Source organism: Podarcis erhardii, assembly GCF_964252035.2.
Source record: "Podarcis erhardii genome assembly, chromosome: 15".
In the NCBI taxonomy this organism is placed as follows: Eukaryota; Metazoa; Chordata; class Lepidosauria; order Squamata; family Lacertidae; genus Podarcis; species Podarcis erhardii.
In genome coordinates this window covers 42324353-42345797 of record NC_138505.1, presented here as the reverse complement: position 1 = coordinate 42345797, position 21445 = coordinate 42324353, and the positions used below count along the sequence as shown (strand labels likewise).

The 21445-nt window shown below is 42.7% G+C and overlaps 1 protein-coding gene and 1 long non-coding RNA gene across 3 annotated transcripts; one reads left to right on the top strand and one right to left on the bottom strand.

The window, feature by feature from the left end:
• Positions 1-951: 951 nt before the first annotated feature.
• Positions 952-18223, top strand: ZCCHC8 (zinc finger CCHC-type containing 8). 2 transcript variants are annotated; one of them, XM_081841617.1, is made up of 14 exons: positions 952-1405; positions 3400-3440; positions 4859-4933; positions 5486-5591; positions 6515-6592; positions 6942-7045; positions 7558-7623; positions 8807-8867; positions 9242-9384; positions 11318-11460; positions 14499-14623; positions 15366-15449; positions 16455-16569; positions 16749-18223. In XM_081841617.1, exons 1-14 carry the CDS (start codon positions 1220-1222, stop codon positions 17564-17566), a joined length of 2145 nt encoding a protein of 714 aa, XP_081697743.1. In that variant the 5' UTR covers positions 952-1219; the 3' UTR covers positions 17567-18223. The 2 variants fall into 2 exon arrangements, with proteins under 2 accessions (XP_081697743.1, XP_081697744.1); XM_081841618.1 differs by having other exon boundaries at positions 959-1405; positions 8804-8867.
• LOC309330266 lies at positions 16096-19982 on the bottom strand. Its single transcript, XR_014151397.1, has 3 exons — positions 19755-19982; positions 17091-17243; positions 16096-16593 (listed from the first exon to the last, which is right to left on the bottom strand). It is a non-coding gene; the product is annotated as an uncharacterized lncRNA (long non-coding RNA).
• Positions 19983-21445: the final 1463 nt, after the last annotated feature.

Sequence of the window (21445 nt, the reverse complement as noted above, 5' to 3'; positions counted from 1 at the left end):
AACAGTAGCAGAATTTTGATACTGTCTGCCCCAGATTGACTTCTCATGCTCCTTTTCTCAAGAGGTACTCTTGCGATAGTTCCAAGGGCTTCATATGCTATAGTGTTACAAAAGTAAGTTTGATTAAAATTGAAATTGAAGCCCACAGACTTCTGTGGAATTTATTCAAAGGGAAATAACTGAAAGAGGTAGGGATGGATTGCGTCAATGGACTACTGTATGCTTTTCTGTACCCAGAAATATAGATGTATTGATTAATTTGAATGGAATGTGGCTTACAAACATAACTGTAACATAATAGTAACATAATAGAACACAAGTACAGCGTAAGTCATATCATAAACAAATCACCTGTAAAACTATTAACCAAACAGCAACTAAAAAATAAGCTAAACACGTTTTAAGTGGCAGTGGCTTGCCAGGGTTTCAGCCAGGGTATCTTTTCTACCTCTATCAGAACATGCCTAGTGATTGAACCTGGATGGTCTGTTGCTGCCCTATGTTTTAATGAGGAGAGAGACCTGACAATAGTGGGAGAAAAGGAGGGTCAGTTGCTTGGTTCCTGCTTGTGGTGTAACCAGGTTCTTTGTGCTTTTTGCCACTCCTGAAAGTGGTGATGCGCTTCAGGTTTGTGGAAGAAAACTTCCAGGAACTGGAAAAATGAGATTGTAGCTACTCTGTTAGTGAAGACATCTGCTAGTACGTTGGAGAACATGGATAAAAGGGGGACTCGTTTTCCTCCTAGCTGTACAAGTTAGTAATTCCTACCCAAGCTACGCAAGTATATTAGCCGAGCTACCAAGAAACCTCTGCAAGAAAAAGCACACAGGAAGAGGCTGAGCAAAAAGAGCTGCGCCTCCTCCCCCCCCCCCCATTGCGAGTCAATCTCCGCCAGCCTGCGCTGCCGGAAGCTTGAGAATCGGGCGGAAGTGCTTGGCCAATCCCAGCATGCACCGCTGCCCCCAGCCGCTCTCCCAGTGTGAAGTTCGGGCCTCGGGGCTGCGGGTACCGTCCGGCCTCGCTGCATTGTGGGAGTTGTAGTCGCCTGCCCGAAGAGCTCTGGCGACTGAAGGCCTTGCGTGCAACTGCGGCCCTTTCCGAGGTGAGGCCGGGGCCTCTCGCCGCCTTTCCTCTCCGCCCGGCGGCAGCTTCTTCCGCAGCGCCTGGCCGTGCGGCCGGCGGACCACGCGCGGCCGGCGCCTTCCCTCCCCGACCTAAGATGGCGGCCGAGGTGGACTTCGGGGACCAGGAGCTCTTCCAGCAGCTGGACGCCGGCGAGGCGGCGCCCTTCCCGGCCGCGCAGCCGCCCCACGCCCGCTTCGAGGAGGCCGGGGCGGAGACGGAGGAGCTCCGCCAGCGGCTGAGGGAGTGCCAGGAGACCGTCAGGGAGCTGCAGGCCGAGAATATCCTGGCGGGGGAAGCAGGCCGGCCTGGGGGCGCCCCCTCCCCTCCCCTCCCCGCCCAGAGGCGGCAGCCCTTCGAGGCCTTGGGCGTGGCCGAGGGGCCCCTCCGCCTCCCGGCCGTTACGGGGCCGAGCGGAGCCTCCTTCCAAGGGGCGGGGGGGGGGCGCGCCGGCGCCCAGTGTGCTCTTGGCATCTTGTTATCTATCTTCGCAAAGGGGTCCCAGCCCTTGTAACCCCCTCCCCACCCCATTTGTAATCTCGAACTTGCGGTGGATTCAGTTCCGTGGGCTTCGGCTGTAGTTGCAGAAAGTGTCAGGGACTACTAGCCTCTTGCAGCAGCGACACAGTCCGGCCCCCTGGAGCACGAGAGCTTATTCCGCAAGTCTCTGTTTTCAGGGTTAGCCCGGCCCAAGACGTTTTGCTGCCTGAGCGGGGATGAGGTTTTTTTGCAAAAAGATACTTAAGTAAATGCTAAGGTACTTTGCATTAGCAAATGTTTGGCTGCCCTGTGTTGGGAGTTGTAGCCCAACAACATCTGGGCACCAGGCAGGCAAAAGTTGCTCTAAAGAGTGATCTAATTTAGTACATTTGTTTTACTTTTATTTCATAAGCTGCTTTGGCTGTGTGCAGTAAAGCTAACCAACTGAATATATTCTATAAGCAGTGCAAAGAAGGTTGAAGCTGCCAGCCTTACCTAATAATGTATTTGTAGTTTGCCTCCATTCACTGTTACTGGAGAAATTATTTCTGGCACCGAAGAAAGTTTCCACCCCACATCACTGTGCTTCAGGGAGAGCAGGAACAATGAAACTCTCACCCTGTCCTGCTCCTATTGGAGTGTATAAGACACAAGACTGGCAAAGTTATGTTCACACTTTGGACAGAAACTCCCACAAGCATTTCTTCTCCTTTATGGCAGTAAAAATGCAATAATAAATTGAATTTATTCAATTTGCTGCCCCCTCAAGTTGACCAGAATTCCACTCTGGTGATCCTGTCTGTCTTGTGTTTGCTGCAACATACTGCTATGCACTTGAAAAGTTGTCTCTTGGAACTTTGCTGTGATTTTTTAAATTTAATTTTATACTACTTCATCCCATACCACCCCACCTATTTTATCTTCACAACAACTTGTGGGATAAGATAGACTGCAAGAGAGAGTGGCCGCCCAAGATCACACAGGGGCCTTCATGGCTGAGTGTGACTTTGAATCTGGGTCCTCCCAGTCCTAGGCCAGTACTCTGAGCACTATGTCGTGCAGTCTGCCTCACTGACTTTTTAAATTCCTTCTATTCAAAGTGGTGTATGGTTCTCCCCTGTCCCCTTTTCTCCTTGGCTACAATCCTGTGAAGTACATGAGGTGCTGAATTATCCAGGTTCACCTAGCAAACGTAGCTGAGCATGGATTTGAACACCCAGCACTCTTATATTACACTGGCTTGTCATCGTCCCTCTGCAAATTATTTTGTGGTCACACACACACAGAGGACACATGACAAAGCTGGGGTGGGGAGAACAGCACCTGTTGAATATATCACTTGTCCAGCTTTTTAAAGGGCACAGGATACCAGATTTCAAAGAAGAAGGCACTGTTCATAAGCATGAATTGTACCAGGGAGGGGTACAGTTCTTCTTTTAGCAGAACTGTGACATAAATGTCAGCAGCCCTAGAAGGATGTGGCCTGAAGCGTTTGACAATGTATTCATTCAGTTCTGCCATCTTCAGGCTTCCCTTGTGATGTCTTCCTTCCTTCATGTACATTGAGTACCATGAGTGGGTTTCAGCAACTCTGTGATTCACAAGTGAGGAGGCTAATGTACTTTACTTTAACTTTCATACCTACTTTTTATATGTCAAATAAACTTACATCTGGAGCTCTGGTTCTAATTATTATTACTGATTGAGAGTGCAGAACAGGGGCAGTCATAAATTATTCCAGAGTCATTATTCTGAAATAGTAGCATGACTTGAAATTCCTTAACAAATAATTAACATCATGAACTCAGAAGAAAATTGAATATGCTGACTCGACCAAGGTATGTGTAAATTGCTTCATCATCTGTGATGTTTAGTACAGTACATTGTTTAAAAGTAGATAGGCTCCAAAGAGGCACTTTAGATATGTGTAAGGATTTGGGCATGCCCTGTGTGATTCCAACCCACCCACACAATGCCAAAGCATAAATTGCTTGTGGAACCCCTTTCAGGTTCCAAACTGGCTTGCCATGTTTTAGATGTATGATGTAATTCATACTTTATGTTAGTACTTTTAAAAATGTTAGGTAGTTTTTAAAACGTGGTTTGACCTGCTCCATTTATGGGGTGGGGCACAAAGCCTCCTTGAGCACGTTAAGCTAGCAGCATGGTTTTATGGATTCTGGGTGTTTACTTCAGATGTAGCAGAAAATACCTGTCATTTGTTTGTATTGAGTGGTCACGAGGGAAGAGTGCTTACACTTCGTCACTAATATTAAGCTGTAGAATCTAATAATAATAATAATAATAATAATTTATTTGTACCCCGCCCATCTGACTGGGTTTCCCCAGCCACTCTGGGCGGCTTCCATAGAAACCAAAAATACGCTAAAATATCACACATTAAAAACTTCCCTGAACAGGGCTGCCTTAAGATGTCTTCTGAATGTCAGGTAGTTGTTTATCGCTTTGACATCTGATGGGAGGGCGTTCCACAGGGCGGGCGCCACTACCGAGAAGGCCCTCTGCCTGGTTCCCTGTAGCTTTGCTTCTCGCAATAAGGGAACCGCCAGAAGGCCCTCGGCGCTGGACCTCAGCGTCCGGGCAGAATGATGGAGGTGGAGACGCTCCTTCAGGTATGCATGTAATCAAAAGAAAATAATTTTGGCTTAGTATGCACTATTCTTAACAAACTGCGGTAAGGAGAAAAGTTTATTACTAAGAATGGGGGTGGGGGAGAGAAATAAATAAATATACATATTAAGGTAAAGGACTCCTGGATGGTTAGGTCCAGTCAAAGGTGACTATGGGGCTGCAGCGCTCATCTCACTTTCAGGCCAAGGGAGCCAGCGTTTGTCCACAGACAGCTTTCCGGGTCATGTGGCCAGCAGGACTAAACCACTTCTGGCGCATAGATGACCGTGACAAGTGCCAGAGCACATGAAAACACTGTTTACCTTCCCACTGCAGTGGTACCTATTTATCTGCTCACGCTGGCGTGCTTTCGAATTGCTAGGTTGGCAGCAGCTGGGACAGAGCAACAGGAGCTCACTCTGTCGCGGGGATTCGAACAGCCAAGCTTCCAATTGGCAAGCCCAAGAGGTTCAGTGGTTTAGACCACAGTGTGACCCGTGTCCCTACATATATTAAAGTATCTTAATGTGGTCAGAATACTTCCAAACTATGTCAAAGGGGCATGTGGGCCTGTCTGAACTGCTACTACCTAATGTAATGGTAGCTTTATGCTTTCTTTTTTTAGTGGACTTACCATTGACGACTCTAAACTTGATGGGCCTTTGTTACAAATTTTATTTATGAACAATACTGTTTCAAAGTAAGTATATATATATTATATTGGTTAAGTTCAGAATGCTTGTATCGTGGGTGCCTTCTAGAGTATTGAGCTTTGGGTGGTGGGTCAGAACCCACTAGACTACTGTCCCCCAATATAAGGTGTGTCATGTCTGTAGCTGTGTACCCCAATTTTTAGGGGGGGTTGTGTGTATGTGTGTGTTCAAATGAGAACTGGAAACATTGGGTGGTTGGGTAAATAAGTCATATGTGGGTTTTAAAAAAAAATTAAATTAAAGTTCCCACATAGTACGTTGTAGTCCCTAGCCTAAAAAACGTTGAACGCTATTGCCCTACAGATATTTAAAGAAAATGTATGCAACATGAAAGGAATTTTGAATTTCTGCAGTGCTACCAAAACACTGGATAGGACAAATGCCTGTACCTTTCCCCTCAAAGTTTGATCTACAAGCTCTTCCTTCTGCAGAATTGCAGAACAAAATCCTCAGCTTGAACAGTGTGTAAGAGCAGTCTGTGAGAGAGATGCTTTATAACAAAAAAAGACAGCATATCTATTTTGAAAATTCTTGTATAGGCAATATCATCAAGAAATAGAAGATTTTATATCTTGTTTAGTTCAAAAATATGAGGAGCAACAAAGTGCTGAATCTGACAAGACCTACTTCAATGTTAAGCCACAGGTATTTATATATTAATGAAATGATCTAAACCTTTTCTTTTATTGGTATCCATTGTTACTATTGTAGTAGACTAGCCCTAATAGCCTTTGTTATTGATGAAAAGTGTACCATGTTTCCTTAAAAGCATAAGAAGAGAAGCACATAAGCTACATTTTCCAGAAATAACATGTTTCTATTCATATGACTGGTCTGTCAAAAATGTCCTGCTGCAATGTGCTAACTGGTCATGTTCTTCAGTAGCACAGTGTATGATGCCACTGCTCCATGTGAAGATAGGCAATACTGAGTCAAACCATTGGTCCACCTAGCCCAGTATTGTCTATTAGGACTAACAGTAGCTTCCCAAGGCCTCAGGTAGGGGACTTTCCCAGCCCTGCTACCTGAAGTCCTTTTCGCTTGAGATGCCACTACATCCAAAGCAGCCACTGAGCTATGTCCATCCAGTGTGCACTCAGAGCACCTGTGCACACATGGCCTTCCCTGTTCACTTTGTGGAAGAGGGCATCGCTATGCTTATAGGAGGTTAAGCTAAAGACTTCAGAGAAAGCAAAGAGAGTGGATTTTTAGCTGAAATTTGAAGGGATGGTGGGGAGGGGGGAAGAGTTTCTTGATGGAAGAAAGTTAGGATATAAATGCAAGAATTTTTTAAAGAATCCTGTAGGCTGGGGAACTTGTTGCCTTCCAGATATTGCTCAACTCTGGAGTTGCCCATCATTCCTGACAATAGGCCATGCTTGCTGGGACAGATGGCATTGGAATCCCAACAGCCTCTAGAGGGCACCAGGTTCCCTATTACTGATACAAGTGTTCTGGAAGTGAGTTCAGGCATAATGAGTTATATAGGAGAACACTCATAATTATATACTTTGTTGTTTGATAAATATAATCTTAGTTTCGCAAAATGTGATTTGTCTTTCTATTAGCCTTCTAGTTTTATGTTGGAAGAAGACCATAAAGTGACAATCTCAAATACATCAAAAAAAATCAAGGAGGCCTTTAGTGTAAGTTACGCCTTTGCTTTGTGGTGTATGTGCTTGAATCCTACATTTTAGATTTCCGAACCATAGCATTAGAAAAGGGTTGACAAGATGCTTAAAGAGCCATGTAATTCTCACTGTATTTAATTATTGTTAAGTTGTTGTAACTCATATTAATTGGCTGGGCTTTTTTTAGTTATGGGTGTGTAAGATGTAAGATCTTGTTTGTAAAACCTTAAAACAGGAGAACCTTTATTGTAATGTACTTAATTATATCAAAATATATATTTGTGAAATATTTAAGTACATTTTAAAAAAGGAATGTTGTCTTTCAATCTAATAAAATGCTGACACTTTTTGACTCTTTCTACAGGTTGTAGGAAGTGTTCTCTATTTTACCAATTTTTGTCTTGATAAACTGGGGCAGCCTATATTAAATGAAAACCCTCAGCTGACAGATGGATGGGAAATACCCAAGTATCCTATTTAGTTTAATGTCCTCCTCTTTTCCTGCTAACATTGCAACTTAATCCAATCAGTACTAAACCAGATTCAATCTACATATTTTGAGTCTATTAACTACGTAATTGTGGTGTCATACGTTACAGGGCATGCCCTTTTTGGTGAAACATTATTTCTGGTGATTGGATTTTCTGCTCTGCTTAAAGATGCTATTGGGCTTCCATGCTATATTTCTCAATAGTGGAGTCAGGCAGCTGACACGCTACACTGATCAGGCTAAATCCTACTATTAAAAGATAGCATGCTTTCAACAATGGTGGAGCCATCCTTTCAAGCGGAATCTTGCCTTCATGGTATTGATTATGAGTCTCATCTTACCTTTCTTAAGCAAAAAACAAACAAAATTAAACTTTGTAATAACAATTTATACCAAAACACTTCTGGGTCATAGCCATCATGCATACACAGACACGTAAACCTCAGTTGTTCTGTTTTCTACAATGGCAATTCCTTATTGAACTCTTAAGATACCAGCAAGTTTTCACGCAGATTCTTTCTCTAGATGGACAGGAGATACAAGTAAAGCCTAAAAGGTTTGTATTTCTCTAAATCTATGAAAATTTCTAGTTAAAAAACTGAAATGTGCTGTGGTTGATAAGTAATGGATATGACTTAGAATGAGAGCAAAGTGCAGATTAAATTGCTGACATAAAGAGCACCCTTCATGATGTAACAGCTTGCCACTTTTAAAGCATTTGTGATATTAAGTGTGAAGTGCAGCCTCTTATGACCAAAAGTATAGGGGAAGAGGGAGCTGGAATGTTCTGGGTGCTTTGAAGACCTTATTCAGGCACATCCAAAATAACTATAGCAGTCTTTGCCAACCTGGTGCCCTCCAGACGTTTTGGGCTACAGCTGTCATCAACCTCAGCCAGCACAGCCATGCTGGAGGACACCAGGTTAGCAAGAGCTACTCAGACCTCGCTGTCCATCTTCCTGCTCATAACTCTCGTAAAACTCCATTCCCCCCCCCCTTTAATTTGATAGAAACACAGATAAAATCTGCTAGGAGACAGGCTTATTAACTTTCATTAAGAATTAACTAGATGAGTCCTCAAGTAGGGCATTAGAATAATAGATTGAGCCAACATTTCATGAACAATTAAAAATAAAATTTTAGTCCTCGGCTTTATAATTGGAGAGGGCCATGTGCCTTGACATATCTTAAGATAGACTTTTAAGTAGTTCATGCAGTGACCCATTCAGTTTCCTCTCACACTTCCTGATTCTCACAAACCATGGTTTCCCTTCAAACCTGAATTGGAAGCCACACTTTAAAATGGGCTTCCGTGGTTCAGGCACACCGTTTCCACCTGCTTTGGGTGTCATGGCAAATTGCGCTCTGGTCTGTGGGAGGGGTTGCAAGAGAAAGAAGGAGCACAAAACCACAAAGTCCATAACAAGAAGTCCAACTATTATGTCTTGGATCAGAGCACTTTTTTTCTTTTTCTTTCCAACATCCAAATTTCCACTACATACTACTTTATTTATTTGTCAGGCTGTTGTAGCATAGTCACAAAATGTTTAAAATGTTAAGATGACATTGCTGTTAGTATACTTCCTCCTGCATTCTTCTGTGCTGTCACAACTGGGTTTGGTATATTAGGCATATGGGTGACATTTTAAAAAGGCTGTTGGAAATATGTAATGGACCCACATATTTGTTAAGTCAGTATTAAATATTAGTGTTATAAACTGTTTACTTTTATAAAGCAGGCCAAAATCTCACTGCTTCAATTGTGGCTCTGAAGACCACCAAATGAAAGATTGTCCACAGGTAAAATATTCCTTCTGATGTTCTGTCCTCAGAGCACATTGATAATCAGATATAGATTAATTTGAAAGGATTCAGTTGAGTTTTGATAAAGCTGTATAATCCATTTGAATATTGTTGATATGTTTTATATCTTAAGACACATATTTTGCTACGTATGTCCCTATTAAAATATTCTAGGGTCTTTTAAAAAACAAGTTTAAACAATTGTATTCAGCAACATATATCCTCTGTAAGGCCAAAACTTTTAAGTATCAAATAGTCCAACTCTGTATAGTACTAGGCAGACTGTTATTCCACAGGTGAATCAAGGGAATTTGTATGTGTAACTTGGTAGCTGGTATTGTCCTGATTTCCCCCCTCTAACTACATTTTAGCCACGAAATGCTGCCCGTATAAGTGAAAAAAGGAAGCAGTTTATGGATGCTTGTGGGGAAGCAGGAAACCAAAACTTCCAACAGCGGTACCATGCAGAAGAAGTTGAAGAAAGGTTTGGAAGGTTCAAACCAGGAATAATTAGGTATTTTCTCTCTCTCACTGAATATAAACCATCCTTTCCCAACCTGGTGCTCTTTGAAAGCTTTGGACTACAACTCATATCAGCACGGACCAGCATAGCTGTGCTGGCTGGTGCTGATGGAACTTGTAGTCCAAAATATCTGGAAGGCACAAAGTTGGAGAAAGCTGAAAACATGGGGGCAGGGACTGGATGGCTCAGAACTCCTGCCCTCAGGTACCTGATTTTTACTAAATCTAACCGAATATTGAAAAGACCTTTAAAAAAATTTTCTCACTCTCATTTCAATATTTGCTACTAGCACCAAGATCTGCACCTGCAGTGGCTCCACCCAGGTCTGCACCTAAGACTTCAAGGCCCACTGCAGCGGCCTCATGGTCACACCCAAGACAAGCGGAGTGCAATTTTTTATGCTGAAAGAAAAAGCAAGGTGTGGACTACAAGTAAGGCGAGGTGCCTGCCCCACCTAAAACAGTTGAAGCTGCAGCAGGAAAAGACTTAGACACAATACTCATAGAAGAATTTGCAGCACAGCATATTTCACTTAAAACCATGATTGTGGAGACATGGAAGGAGCTGATAACCCCTTTGGAAAGAATGGCAGATGCAATAATGGAGAAATTTGCTGGCACCACCGAAACCATCTCAGCAGCAATGGATCTGGTACACTTAGATGAAAAAAATTGAAGCGGCTCCTCCGAGAAAATGATACAAAATCTAAGCTGGAGGAGGTGGAAAACAGAGCCCGAAAGCTTACTTTACATGTGAGAGTCATTAAAGAGGGGGCAGAAGGAGACAGTATTATGGACTTCATATTTCAGTAATTCAAAAGTGTGATACCCACCTAAGAGCTACTCAGTGCTTTTTTTCTGGGGGGAACGCAGGGGTACACATACCCCTAAACATTTAGTGAATTTAAGTTTGGCCTCATTGAGCGGCAGTATTTCAATATGAGTAGGAAAATGAGAGTACCCCTAAACTTTTTTTTTTTTAAAGAAAAAAGCACTGGAGTACCTTTGGGGACAAGAGAGAGCTCACAGAGCACTATCAGTCTGTGAGGCACTGTTAAGTGCTTTCACCAATTCAAAAAGGACAAGATTTGGATAGCTTTTAACAAATGTGAAAGGAAGAATATGAAAATCACCCAGTTACAGTGCTTCAGAATTTATCTCTGGAAACAGAATAAAATAGAATTGTGTCCAGTAATGTTCAAGTTGCAAGAAGCAGGAATATGATATCACTGGGCTTTTCATTTCCATCTGGTAGTCACTACAGGAAATTCAACATTCTCAGCAGCAAATCTCAGAGAACAAATCTACCAGCAGCACTAGTTCCTGAGATAGCTGAATATCTAGAACAACAAGATAGCAAAGATCCAGAAAAAGAACCCAGATAGAAGGTGTACATCGTATCTCAAATAGCGCGAAATAGGAGAATGGGCCAAAGGAGGAGCGGCAGTGTTCACCCGTCAGAAAGATCTCTCTACTGTCAAACAACCAGAAAAAGAACCAAGAAAATAAAACTGCTTCAAGGATTGCAAACTGTTAAAAAAGAGTACTTGCTGTAATTTTGGAACCCTTAGCAATAAAGCTTCATCAAGACCTGGCTAGTATGGGAGTAACATGGGGAAACCCAGCCAGATAGGCGGGGTATAAATAATAAATTATTATTTTTATACATTATTATAACAATTAATGGAAAAGAACATACTCATGAAATTCATGAAAATCAGTCACTTATATGTAACAACAGGCAAATATATTCAAGCTGGACACAATTCTGCAGCTTTCTTGTATAATTCCAGCGTGACCTTAAGTTTTCCATCAGGATACAAATCTCTCTTGTTTGTTTTCTTAAAATGTAGCAGACAACTTCCCCAAATAGGGTTGTTCAGCCCCTTCATATTTCTAACAGGATGTCATTTGTCCTATTGCAGTGAGGAACTTCAGGATGCACTTGGTGTCACTGATAAGACTCTTCCTCCTTTCATCTATCGAATGCGGCAACTGGGCTATCCCCCAGGTTGGCTCAAGGAGGCAGAAATGGAAAAATCTGGACTAACACTCTATGATGGAAAAGGTAAGTTTAGTGGTGAGAACGGCCCTCATTACCTTACTGCAAATGTGTTTTATTTTTTCATAATAAGAGGATACCTGTCCATTACAGTGGTGCCTCGCAAGACGAAATTAATTCGTTCCACAAGTTTTTTCTTCTTGCGAGTTTTTCTTCTTGCGAAGCACGGTTTCCCATAGGAATGCATTGAAAATCAATTAATGCGTTCCTAGGGAGACCGCCTTCAGTCTGTCCCCAGACCTCTTCTGAAGGCTGGCGGGGGAGGGGAGAAGGACTTTTCTCCCCACCGCCAGCCTTCAGAACAGCCTTCTGAAGGCTGGAGGTGGGAAGAAAAGCCCTTCTCCGGCCGCCAGCCTTCAGAAGAGTTCCTGCAGGGCTGCCTAGGCTGCGGATAGCAGCCTGCTGCCCGGTGCGAGGGACGCTCTGAAGCAGAGCGCCCCTCGCGCGGGGCAGACATCTGCAGCTTGGGGAGCCCTGCAGGACTTCCCCGCAGGGCTCTCCAAGCTGCGGATAGCAGCCTGCTGCCCCGCGCGAGGGGCGCTCTGCTTCAGCAGCCCTGCAGGAACTCTTCTGAAGGCTGGCGGCAGGAGAAGGGCTTTTCTTCCCACCGCCAGCCTTCAGAAGAGTTCCCCGCAGGGCTCTCCAAGCTGCGGATAGGGGCAGCAGGCTGCTATCCGCAGCTTGGAGAGCCCTGCGGGGAACTCTTCTGAAGGCTGGCGGTGGGAAGAAAAGCCCTTCTCCTGCCGCCAGCCTTCAGAAGAGTTCCTGCAGGGCTGCTGAAGCAGAGCGCCCCTCGCGCGGGGCAGACATCTGCAGCTTGGGGAGCCCTGCAGGACTTCCCCGCAGGGCTCTCCAAGCTGCAGATAGGGGCAGCAGGCTGCTATCCGCAGCTTGGAGAGCCCTGCGGGGAACTCTTCTAAAGGCTGGCGGGGGAGAAGGGCTTTTCTTCCCACCGCCAGCCTTCAGAACAGCCTTCTGAATGTTGGCGGTGGGGAGGAAAAACCCTCCTCCCACCGCAAGCCCCGGGAACAGAGGAGAGGCGCTGCGCGCCTTCTCTGTTCCCGGACCTCCCACCGCAAGCCTTCAGGACAGGTCCGGGAACAGAGGAGAAGGCGCGCAGCGCTTCCCCGCTGTCCCCGGAGATTTCCCTATGGGCTTTCGTCTTGCGAAGCAAGCCCATAGGGAAATTCGTCTTGCGAAGCCGCTAAAAAATTGGAAAACCCTTTCGTCTTGCGGGTTTTTCGTTTAGCGAGGCATTCGTCTTGCGTGGCACCACTGTATTTGGCTTTTGACTTTGAAAAGTGTTCCACCTTTCTGGTTTCTGACTGTAAAGAAAATAGTTAAAATAGTGTTGTTTATTGTTACAGCCTGTTATATGAGATGTTTGCCTATTGATTCTTTCCAATAATAATTGAAATTCTGTAATACCATTAGATTATCTGGACCCAATTCAATTCAAGGCATTGAAACTACCTTGGCCAGCCTGGTTTCTTGGGAAAGGAACTGGGTAGTGCAACCTTGTTGATTCTTTTTGACTTCAATACTATTGACCACAGCATCCTTCTCAAACGACTTGTGGGTTGGAAATTGGGGGCACTGTTGTACAGTGATTCCATTCCTACCTTCAAAGCCGATTTTAGACAGCAGCAATGGGGGACTATTACTCAGCACACTGAGCTCACGAGTGGGGTTCCCGGGGGGGGGGGTCAGTCTCTTGCCCCCTGTGCTTTTTAACATCCATACCAGTCACTGGTAGATGTCACCAGGCCGTTTGGAGTGAAATGTCAAGTGTGCTGATGACACCCATCTCAATTTCCATGTTCCATCTGAATCAGGAGTGCCAGTTCAGGTGTTTGAGCATTGCCTGGAGGTAATGAAGGGCTGGGTGTGAACCAATAAATTGAAGCTGAATACAGACATGAAAGTAATCTCTGTTGTCAATTCTAAAGTTCAGCAATAGGGAGATGCATGTACTCCCTTGGAAGAACCAGGTGTGTAGCTTGGTGGGTACTACGTTATCCTTCTATGTCATTTGAGACCCAGTGTTATGTTGTTCCTTGAAAGGGATAACTTATCACAGTGATCCATGGTCACGTCCCAGTCCATGTCAGGCTACCCTTAAAGATCATTCGGAAGCTGCAGCTAGTGCAGAATACACTAGTGAAGCTGCTGGTGGATGTATACACATTCTGGCTGGCCTTGAAAGATCTGCACTGGTTATCAGGCCACTGTGCAGTCCAATTTAAGCTGTTGGAACGACACATAAGATTTTCAACAGTTGGTGAATACACAACTTTTTACCCAGTGCTTTGGTTGAGTAGATGTCTGTCCTCTTGTTCTGTGCTGTTCTAATATTGGGTGTTTTTCTCATTTTATTTTCTGATTTTAATGTACATTGTATTTATTTGAAACCTGATACTGTACTTATTTGAAACCTGAAACACCCCTCCCCCTGGGATTGTTTGGGGTGGTTTGTAAGTCCAAATACGATAATAAACAGTTATTATATGTGTGATAAGACGAGTGTGTGGCTTAGGGCACCCCCCCCCCATGTTTTCAGAAAAAGTTCCATTGTTACTAAAATTCATTGGAACAAATCTATGGATGCATTGATTGAGATTCCTGTATTGTGGGAACTTCGACTTAATTGCTAGATTTGTAATCAATTAAGTCCTACTCAGAGTAGACCTGTTGGAATGAGTGTGCCTAAGTCATGTTCATTAATTTTAATGGGTCTTTTCTGAGTAGGACTAGCATTGACTACAACCTTAAATAAGTACCGTAACCCAAGCTTGGGTGGCTTATCTTGGGGTTCTGGTGGAGTGGTGCTAAATTTTTCAGTTCTGAATATGTGGTGCATAAAAAATGACTGGTTATTTCTTTTGTGATTAATTATACAATGTTGTTTTGCTTCTTATCACAGAATCTGTGCATTCCAGCACCCTGTTGTCAAAGTGGTTAGAAGCAACAAGCGCTCACCATTATATGTGCCAAGTCCTCTTTTGTCAATAGTATCAGTAACTATTTGTGGTGTTTTGTTACAGCATCTCCTGGTGGTGAAACAGAGGCAGAAGAATATTACCAACAGAATTGGCGTGTCACTTATGATGTCTCTAAGTTGATAAACTATCCAGGTTTTAATATGTCCACTCCGAATGGAGTAACAGATGTAAGTGACTAGTTTTACACTTTCATCACCTCCTTCCTCCAAAGAGTGACATATGAATTTCTTTTACACGTTATCTGTATCTGACAGTCCTTTCAAAATTTATTTGGAGGGACTCCCTGCTTCCACATGAACTGCCCTGGCCTGTATCTGAAGAAGTGTGCATGCACACAAAAGCTCATACCAATAACAAACTTAGTTGGTCTATAAGGTGCTACTGGAAGGAATTTTTTAAAATTTTGTTTTGACTACGGCAGACCAACACAGCTAACTGCCCTGGCCTTGAGATGGTCCTCAAAGGCCCTCTCCTCTGGCCCACCATTAATACAGATCTGGTTGGTGGGTACCATGGACCAGGCCTTTTTGACAGTGGTTCCTCAACTCTGGAACTCCCTTCCTGAGGAGGGGTTTCCTCTTTGGTTTCTTTCATGCAGACCTTTCATGTGCATTTTAGTCTGTGCTACTTTTTAACACTAGCTTGGTATTTCAGCTCCCAATGTTTTTATATTCTAAGCTGTATTGTCTTGTTTTTAATTTGTATTGATATGTTATGTCCTCACCTGTTGTAAATTCTGTGTTTGGAATACACATTTATTCTGTGTTTGGAATACACATTTATTAAATATTTTTCTTGCAGTTCATTCTTTGCTTTCTTCCTCTTTTTGCTAAACACATATATGCAAGCAAGTTTTCTAGTCCTGCACGTTGATCAGCATCTTCTTTTACTGTATTTATATTCCTGCAGGAATGGAGGATGTTTGGTTCCGTACCCCTTCAGCCCAGTCAGCAGAAGGATATCTTTGCCCACTATCTTTCTACCTATCTTTCGGTGACTATATTTAAATGTGCTTGTGAAAGCTGTGTGTATTGATGTTTCCAGTTAACAATCATATTTCTAGTTCTGCATAGAATTCTCTAACTTATGATAGTAAAAAGCATACATAGGTAAAAGGTGTACATTTCTGTAGATTGTTGCCATGTTTGATACTTGTCTTCTGGTGTCTTTATGTCATATTTTGCTCATTAGTTTCAATTAGTTACTTTTCCATTAGCCTGTCTCTAGGATCCCTTTCAGGGTTGAAGAGTGCAATAGGAGTTATTGAAATCTGTTAACATAAATCACATAAGAGCTAGGGTCCCTGATGGGAACATATTTTCAAGATATGGCAGTTGGTTGCTTTGAACTCTTTCGAACCATTTTAACCACCTATGATAATGTGAATAAAGAGTGTGCAGTTCTATAATCAGAAATATTAGTGGGCAGATTTAGATTTAGGGTTGTATCCAGTGTAGCATAAGTTAGAGGAATACTTGTTCTGCTGATGTAATGTTTTGCACCAGCAGAATGTTGTGCAAGAGAGTGCTCAGCAGGTTGCTGATAATGTGCTGCACAATAGAGTCCTTGGTTATGCAACATTAAAACTTGCCCATCTGCTAGTGCAAGAGCTTTATGTTAGCAGACAGAGAATGCTGGAGGCAGTTCTTAGTATTTATTTTGCAAAATAGCAATACATACATACATACATTTTAAAACAAACCTAAATCCAAGCAGTGTACAGTATATAAATTTCCAAGTGCTTTCCAGTTCTTTTGGTACCTTTAGAATCATTGGCCAGACTTCTGGAAGTCAGAAGCAGTAAGGAAAAGGGATGGAAATTGCCTTTGTTTAAATGCTTAAAAAAATAAACATTGAAAGCTCAGAGAAAGTGACCCTGTGAGGCCTTCTTCTCCATGGCTGTGGCCCACAGAGCACATGAGCACCTTCCATGAATGTATCTTCATAATCATGTTGAATACTCTTAATCTCTCTTGTTCCTTTGTGATATTTCTTTAGTCAAGCCCAAAGTCCAGCAATAAAAGATCTTCATCTCACCAGAACGCTCATCATCCAAAAAGACAGAAAGGAAACAGTGCTGAAGTATTGTCAGCTGACATGGAGATGGATTCTGGTAAGCCTTTCAATACTAATAAACCTGTGCAATAAATATAGTTCATAAATTAGCTTTAAAACTTCCTTCTTCCCATCCCTATTAAAAATTATGATCCACCACACCTGTATACCAGCTTCCATTGAAAACAAGATAGGGATAGGGATGCTTACTAACAGTTGCTCTTTTTCTGATTTCAGACTTTGAAGCTCCACACAGTTCTCCTGGTTATGATAGCTTCCAGTTCCAACCTCCACTGCCTCCAGGGTCACCACTGAACGCCACTCCTCCCCCATTGCCACGTGGGACCCCTCCGTGTACTCCCCCCAACATTACCCCTCCTCGGCTTCCTCCATGTATTCCCCTACCAGTTACCCGTGATACTCCACCTTTGACTCCTTCCAGTGATTCTGCTCCACTGAGAGCAGAGGGCTCTGCTATGGATGAAGACACTTTGACTCTGGAAGAGCTTGAGGAGCAGCAGCGCCTCATTTGGGCAGCCCTGGAGCAAGCAGATAGTGCAAACAGTGACTCTGACATACCTGGAGAGAATCCTTTAACAGGAAACTCTGTAGCCTCATCACCGTCTCGAATTGAGTCAGACATTTTCCCAGAAGAAATAACATGCAAGAAGCTGGATGTATTGGAACTTGGGACTTCAGACAACAGTGAACAGGTACTCAAAGCAGAAGAGTCTGAAAAGAAACAGATTTCAGGTGATGAACTGATTGATTTGACAGACAATGAAGAACTGAATCCCATGGATTCTGAAGGCAGTGTTGAGAACTGCCCCTCAACCTCAGTGTCCAGGGTAAGCCACAGTGACTCTCCTGTGGTCATCAGTGCTGAGGTGTCCAAAAATGCCAGCCCTGTCCCTGACATGAGCAAATTCGCTGCTGGAATAACACCTTTTGAATTTGACAATATGGCTGAATCTACTGGGATTTACCTCCGAATAAGAAGTGTGCTAAAGAACTCTCCTAGGAACCAGCAGAAAAGCAAGAAGGCTTCCTCCTAGGTGCCCTATTACTACTGCAGCATGGTTGCACCCAAAAGAAACCGACTGGCCAATTAACTTTGGATACTACTCTGTACTTACTTTATAAATAATGACCAAGTAAGAACAGACACATTGAAAGCTCCTGCTTTGTTCCTCCTATAATTATGTTACTTGTTTTAAAAAGTGCAGTGTACAGAGCTTCCATTTTGACTTCAGAGTCTGTTGCTGCCTAAAACCAATGTTTCTGCTAATACAAGAAAGTGCTACCAAGTGAGTTAACTTTTCTGAAAATGTTTCCTGAATATGAGTTAATCTTTCTGACCCTGTTTGACTTGTGAAGTTAGAGCAGCGGCAACTGGAGGATTTTGTCTGTGCTTTCTGCATCACTGTAAACCAGTTTATTCTCAGTAGTTTTTGAAAGGTTCTCAACCTTTTACATGGTTTCCCCTTCATTTAAAATAGAAAAATTGTAGCAATGAAATGGGAATAATCAGGGGTTGTTTCACAATTATCCCTGCCCTTTTTGAAGAGTTTTATAAGTAATTTATGTGGGTCAGATTTTTTTTAGTACTACCTTCTTTCTTCTTTCTTTTTAGTAATGTCCCATATTTGAACTTGCTGTACATACATATTGATGCTTCTGTACAGAGGTTTAATAAAAAAAAATTTTAATAACTTTTTTGTATGTAAACGTTTAGGTAGACTAGAAAAACCTACCGCTGGAAAACTGAATATGAAAATCCTGTTGTGGTTGAATCTTATACTCCCCTTTTCTGCCTTTAAATAAATAAATAAATAAATATTAAAGCAGAAGTGGGGAACCTTAGGCCTGGGGGGTCAGTTGTGCCTTCCCAGGCCTCGGCCATTGGGACTCTACTCAAGCCACGCAGCCCTCCCCGTTCCACATTTCTCACCAGCCCTGCTGCACTCCCTCCTCAAGTGCTTTTGCATGTTCTTGAATGGTAAAAACCAGCCTCTTGCTTGCCTGGATGCAGAGCTGTGTGGTGTAGCCTACTGTACAAATGTAAAAATCACACTGTTTCTCACCTCCTTTGGCCCTGCCCGCCACAAGCAGCCCCCAGGTGGTTGCTCATGAGGAAATGAGGCCCTCAGCTGGAAAATAAGTTGAATGCCCTTCTCTAAAGTTGCATGCATACATATGGCAAAAAATTAATGTATAATTAGATACTTGTACATTTGCATGCTACCTTTCTTTTGCCATGAAAATGAAGGTGTGGCATTGCATGGATAGTCTCTCAGGAGCACACTGCAGGTTTGTGTGCAGCTGTCCCTTCAGTGCCCTTTTTCCTCCTTGCACAAAGGCTCCAATGCAGGCACCTTGGTTATTTGGAAGACTGGTGTCCTCCTGGCCCTTGGAGGAACCTGCCCTATGGTTCAAAATATAGCTGAGCTAGCTGTTTTCAAATATGGACATGCTGTGCCATGTCAAATTAGTTTTTTACTTCACTTGCTTAAAGGGTTCTCCAATGATGTGTATGGTCATTCTCAATGGTATATGTGAGGCCTCCACCACAGCCATGGATTAGGCAAGACGGGGCCTAGAATTCGTGGAAGTGCTGTATTCTTCCTACTCTTCCCCCTCCCTTTGCCTGCCTCGCTGAGTAGAGATTCCTTCTTCAGCTAACATGGTTTTCCTTCATCTATTTTCTTACTCTTTATTTCAGCCTTTATAGGAAATTGTTCTCCATTCCTTTTGCCCTAAGCCCACTCATCCCTCTGAGAGGGCGAATACAGTCATGGGAAAAAGAAAGTACACCTTCTTTGAATTCTGAGGTTTTACATAGGACATAATAACCACCATCTGTTCCTTAGTAGGTCTTCTACTTTCCCACTAACATCTCCTTGCTGGAAATCCACTGATGGCTACAAAGGCTGCTCCATCTCCTTTCTCCAGGCACTATAAAATTGACGTATGCCTCAGCTGAGGCAGCATTTAAAGGAAGGCTTCTCCAGAGAAGGGCCCAATAGATCCATTTTACATTTCTATCGCATCTTCTCCTGCAAGGAGCTCAATGTGGTATACATGGTTCTCCGCTCATTTAATCCCCACAACAACCCCGTGGGGTAAATTAGGCTGAGAGGCAGAGACTGGCCCGTGTGTGCTTCATGGCTGAGTGCAGCTATGACTCCTGGTCTCTCGGATCCTTGTCTGACACTGAGCACTATCCTCTAACGATCCACGTACCATGAATGCTCCTCCTTGGATGAGAGTAGGACGACTCCAGGCCCGTCCTGGGCGTGTCTTGGGTTTGTGCCATACCTTCCAGTGTTTTTTTTCCAGGGTGGCAGGTAGCTCCTTCCATTTGCCTCAGTGTCTTGCATTTGGCACTTCTGTTTCTTCGGCATTCATCAGGGGCTCTGAACAGGGAATTGAAGATGTACTGATTAAGTATTATTAATAAGAAAGTACATAGTTGTTGTTTTTTTAACTTCTTTTTATTCATTTTCTATAACCAAACAACAGCAAAGAAAGAAAAAAAATAGCCAACACATACCAAAAAGAGAAAAAAAAAGAAAAAAAAGGGGGGAAAAGAAAGGAAGACATAAACCAAATCAAAACACCTAAACCAACCAAAAAACAAACATTAACTAACAATAAATAGTGTTTGACTTCCCTCCATCTCGGTTTTGGGTTATGTGAATATTAAATCCATTCTGCAGTTTTTCATTTTTTAACGTAAACACATCGCAAGGGTTATATTAAACCTACTGTGATTTTTATATCTCTAGAATTTGTTTTCATATATGTTATGAATTTAGACCAATTGTCGATAAACCTTATACCTTTTTGCTGTCTAATGTTCTGCGTCATTTTTGCCAGATCCATATACTCAAATAATTTAATTTGCCAATCTTTAACGGTCGGGGTATTTGGGGTTTTCCAATTTTGTGCTAACAGAATCCTGGCAGCTACAGTTGCATATTGGAACATTATATAATCTTCTTTCTTAATCTCCTCTCCGATCATTCCCAGAAGGAAGGCTTCGGGCTTTTTGACAAAGGTGTATTTAAGTATTTTCTTTAGTTCGTTGTAGATGGAATCCCAAAATTTTTTAACTTCTGCACATTTCCACCACATGTGGTAGAAGCTTCCCTCTTTAGATTTACACTTCCAACACCTTTTGTCGCCAGTCTTATACATTTTTGCAATTTCATAGGGGTGATGTACCAACGATATATAATCTTTTCCATATTTTCTCTGAGGGCAGTGCAGGCTGTAAATTTCATTCCTTTAGTCCACAACTTCATCCATTTTTCAAAATCCAAATTATATCCAATGTCTATTGCCCATTTTACCATAACCTCCTTAACCTCTTCGTCCTTGGTGTCCCACTCTAATAGCTGATTATACATTTTAGATAGCAGTTTAGTTTTACTTTCTATTATCTCTACCTGGAACTTTGATTTTTTCTCATTCATTCCAATCTTTTTATCTTCCTTCCATAAGGCATTAATTTGATGATACTGCAGCCAACCTGTTAATTTGCTTTTTAACTCTTCATAAGATCTAATTTTCCATCCTCTTTCCGATCTTTCCAGGAGGTCTTCATAGGTCAATCTCTCACCTTCCATGTTTGTTTTTTTGATAGTTAATATGTTGATAGGGGATAGCCACCAGGGGGTATTTTTTTCCAGTAGTTTTTTATTCTTTTCCCACGCTTCTAACAATGTTCCTCTAATAATGTGGTTTGAGAAGCCTTTATGCACCTTTTCCTTATTCTGCCAGAGATAAGCATGCCAACCAAATCTTAAATCGAAGCATTCTAAATCTAGCAGATCTGTGTTTTTTAAGATAACCCATTCTCTAAGCCAACAAAGGCACGAGGCTTCATAATACAGTCTCAGATTTGGGACCGAGAATCCTCCTCTGTCTTT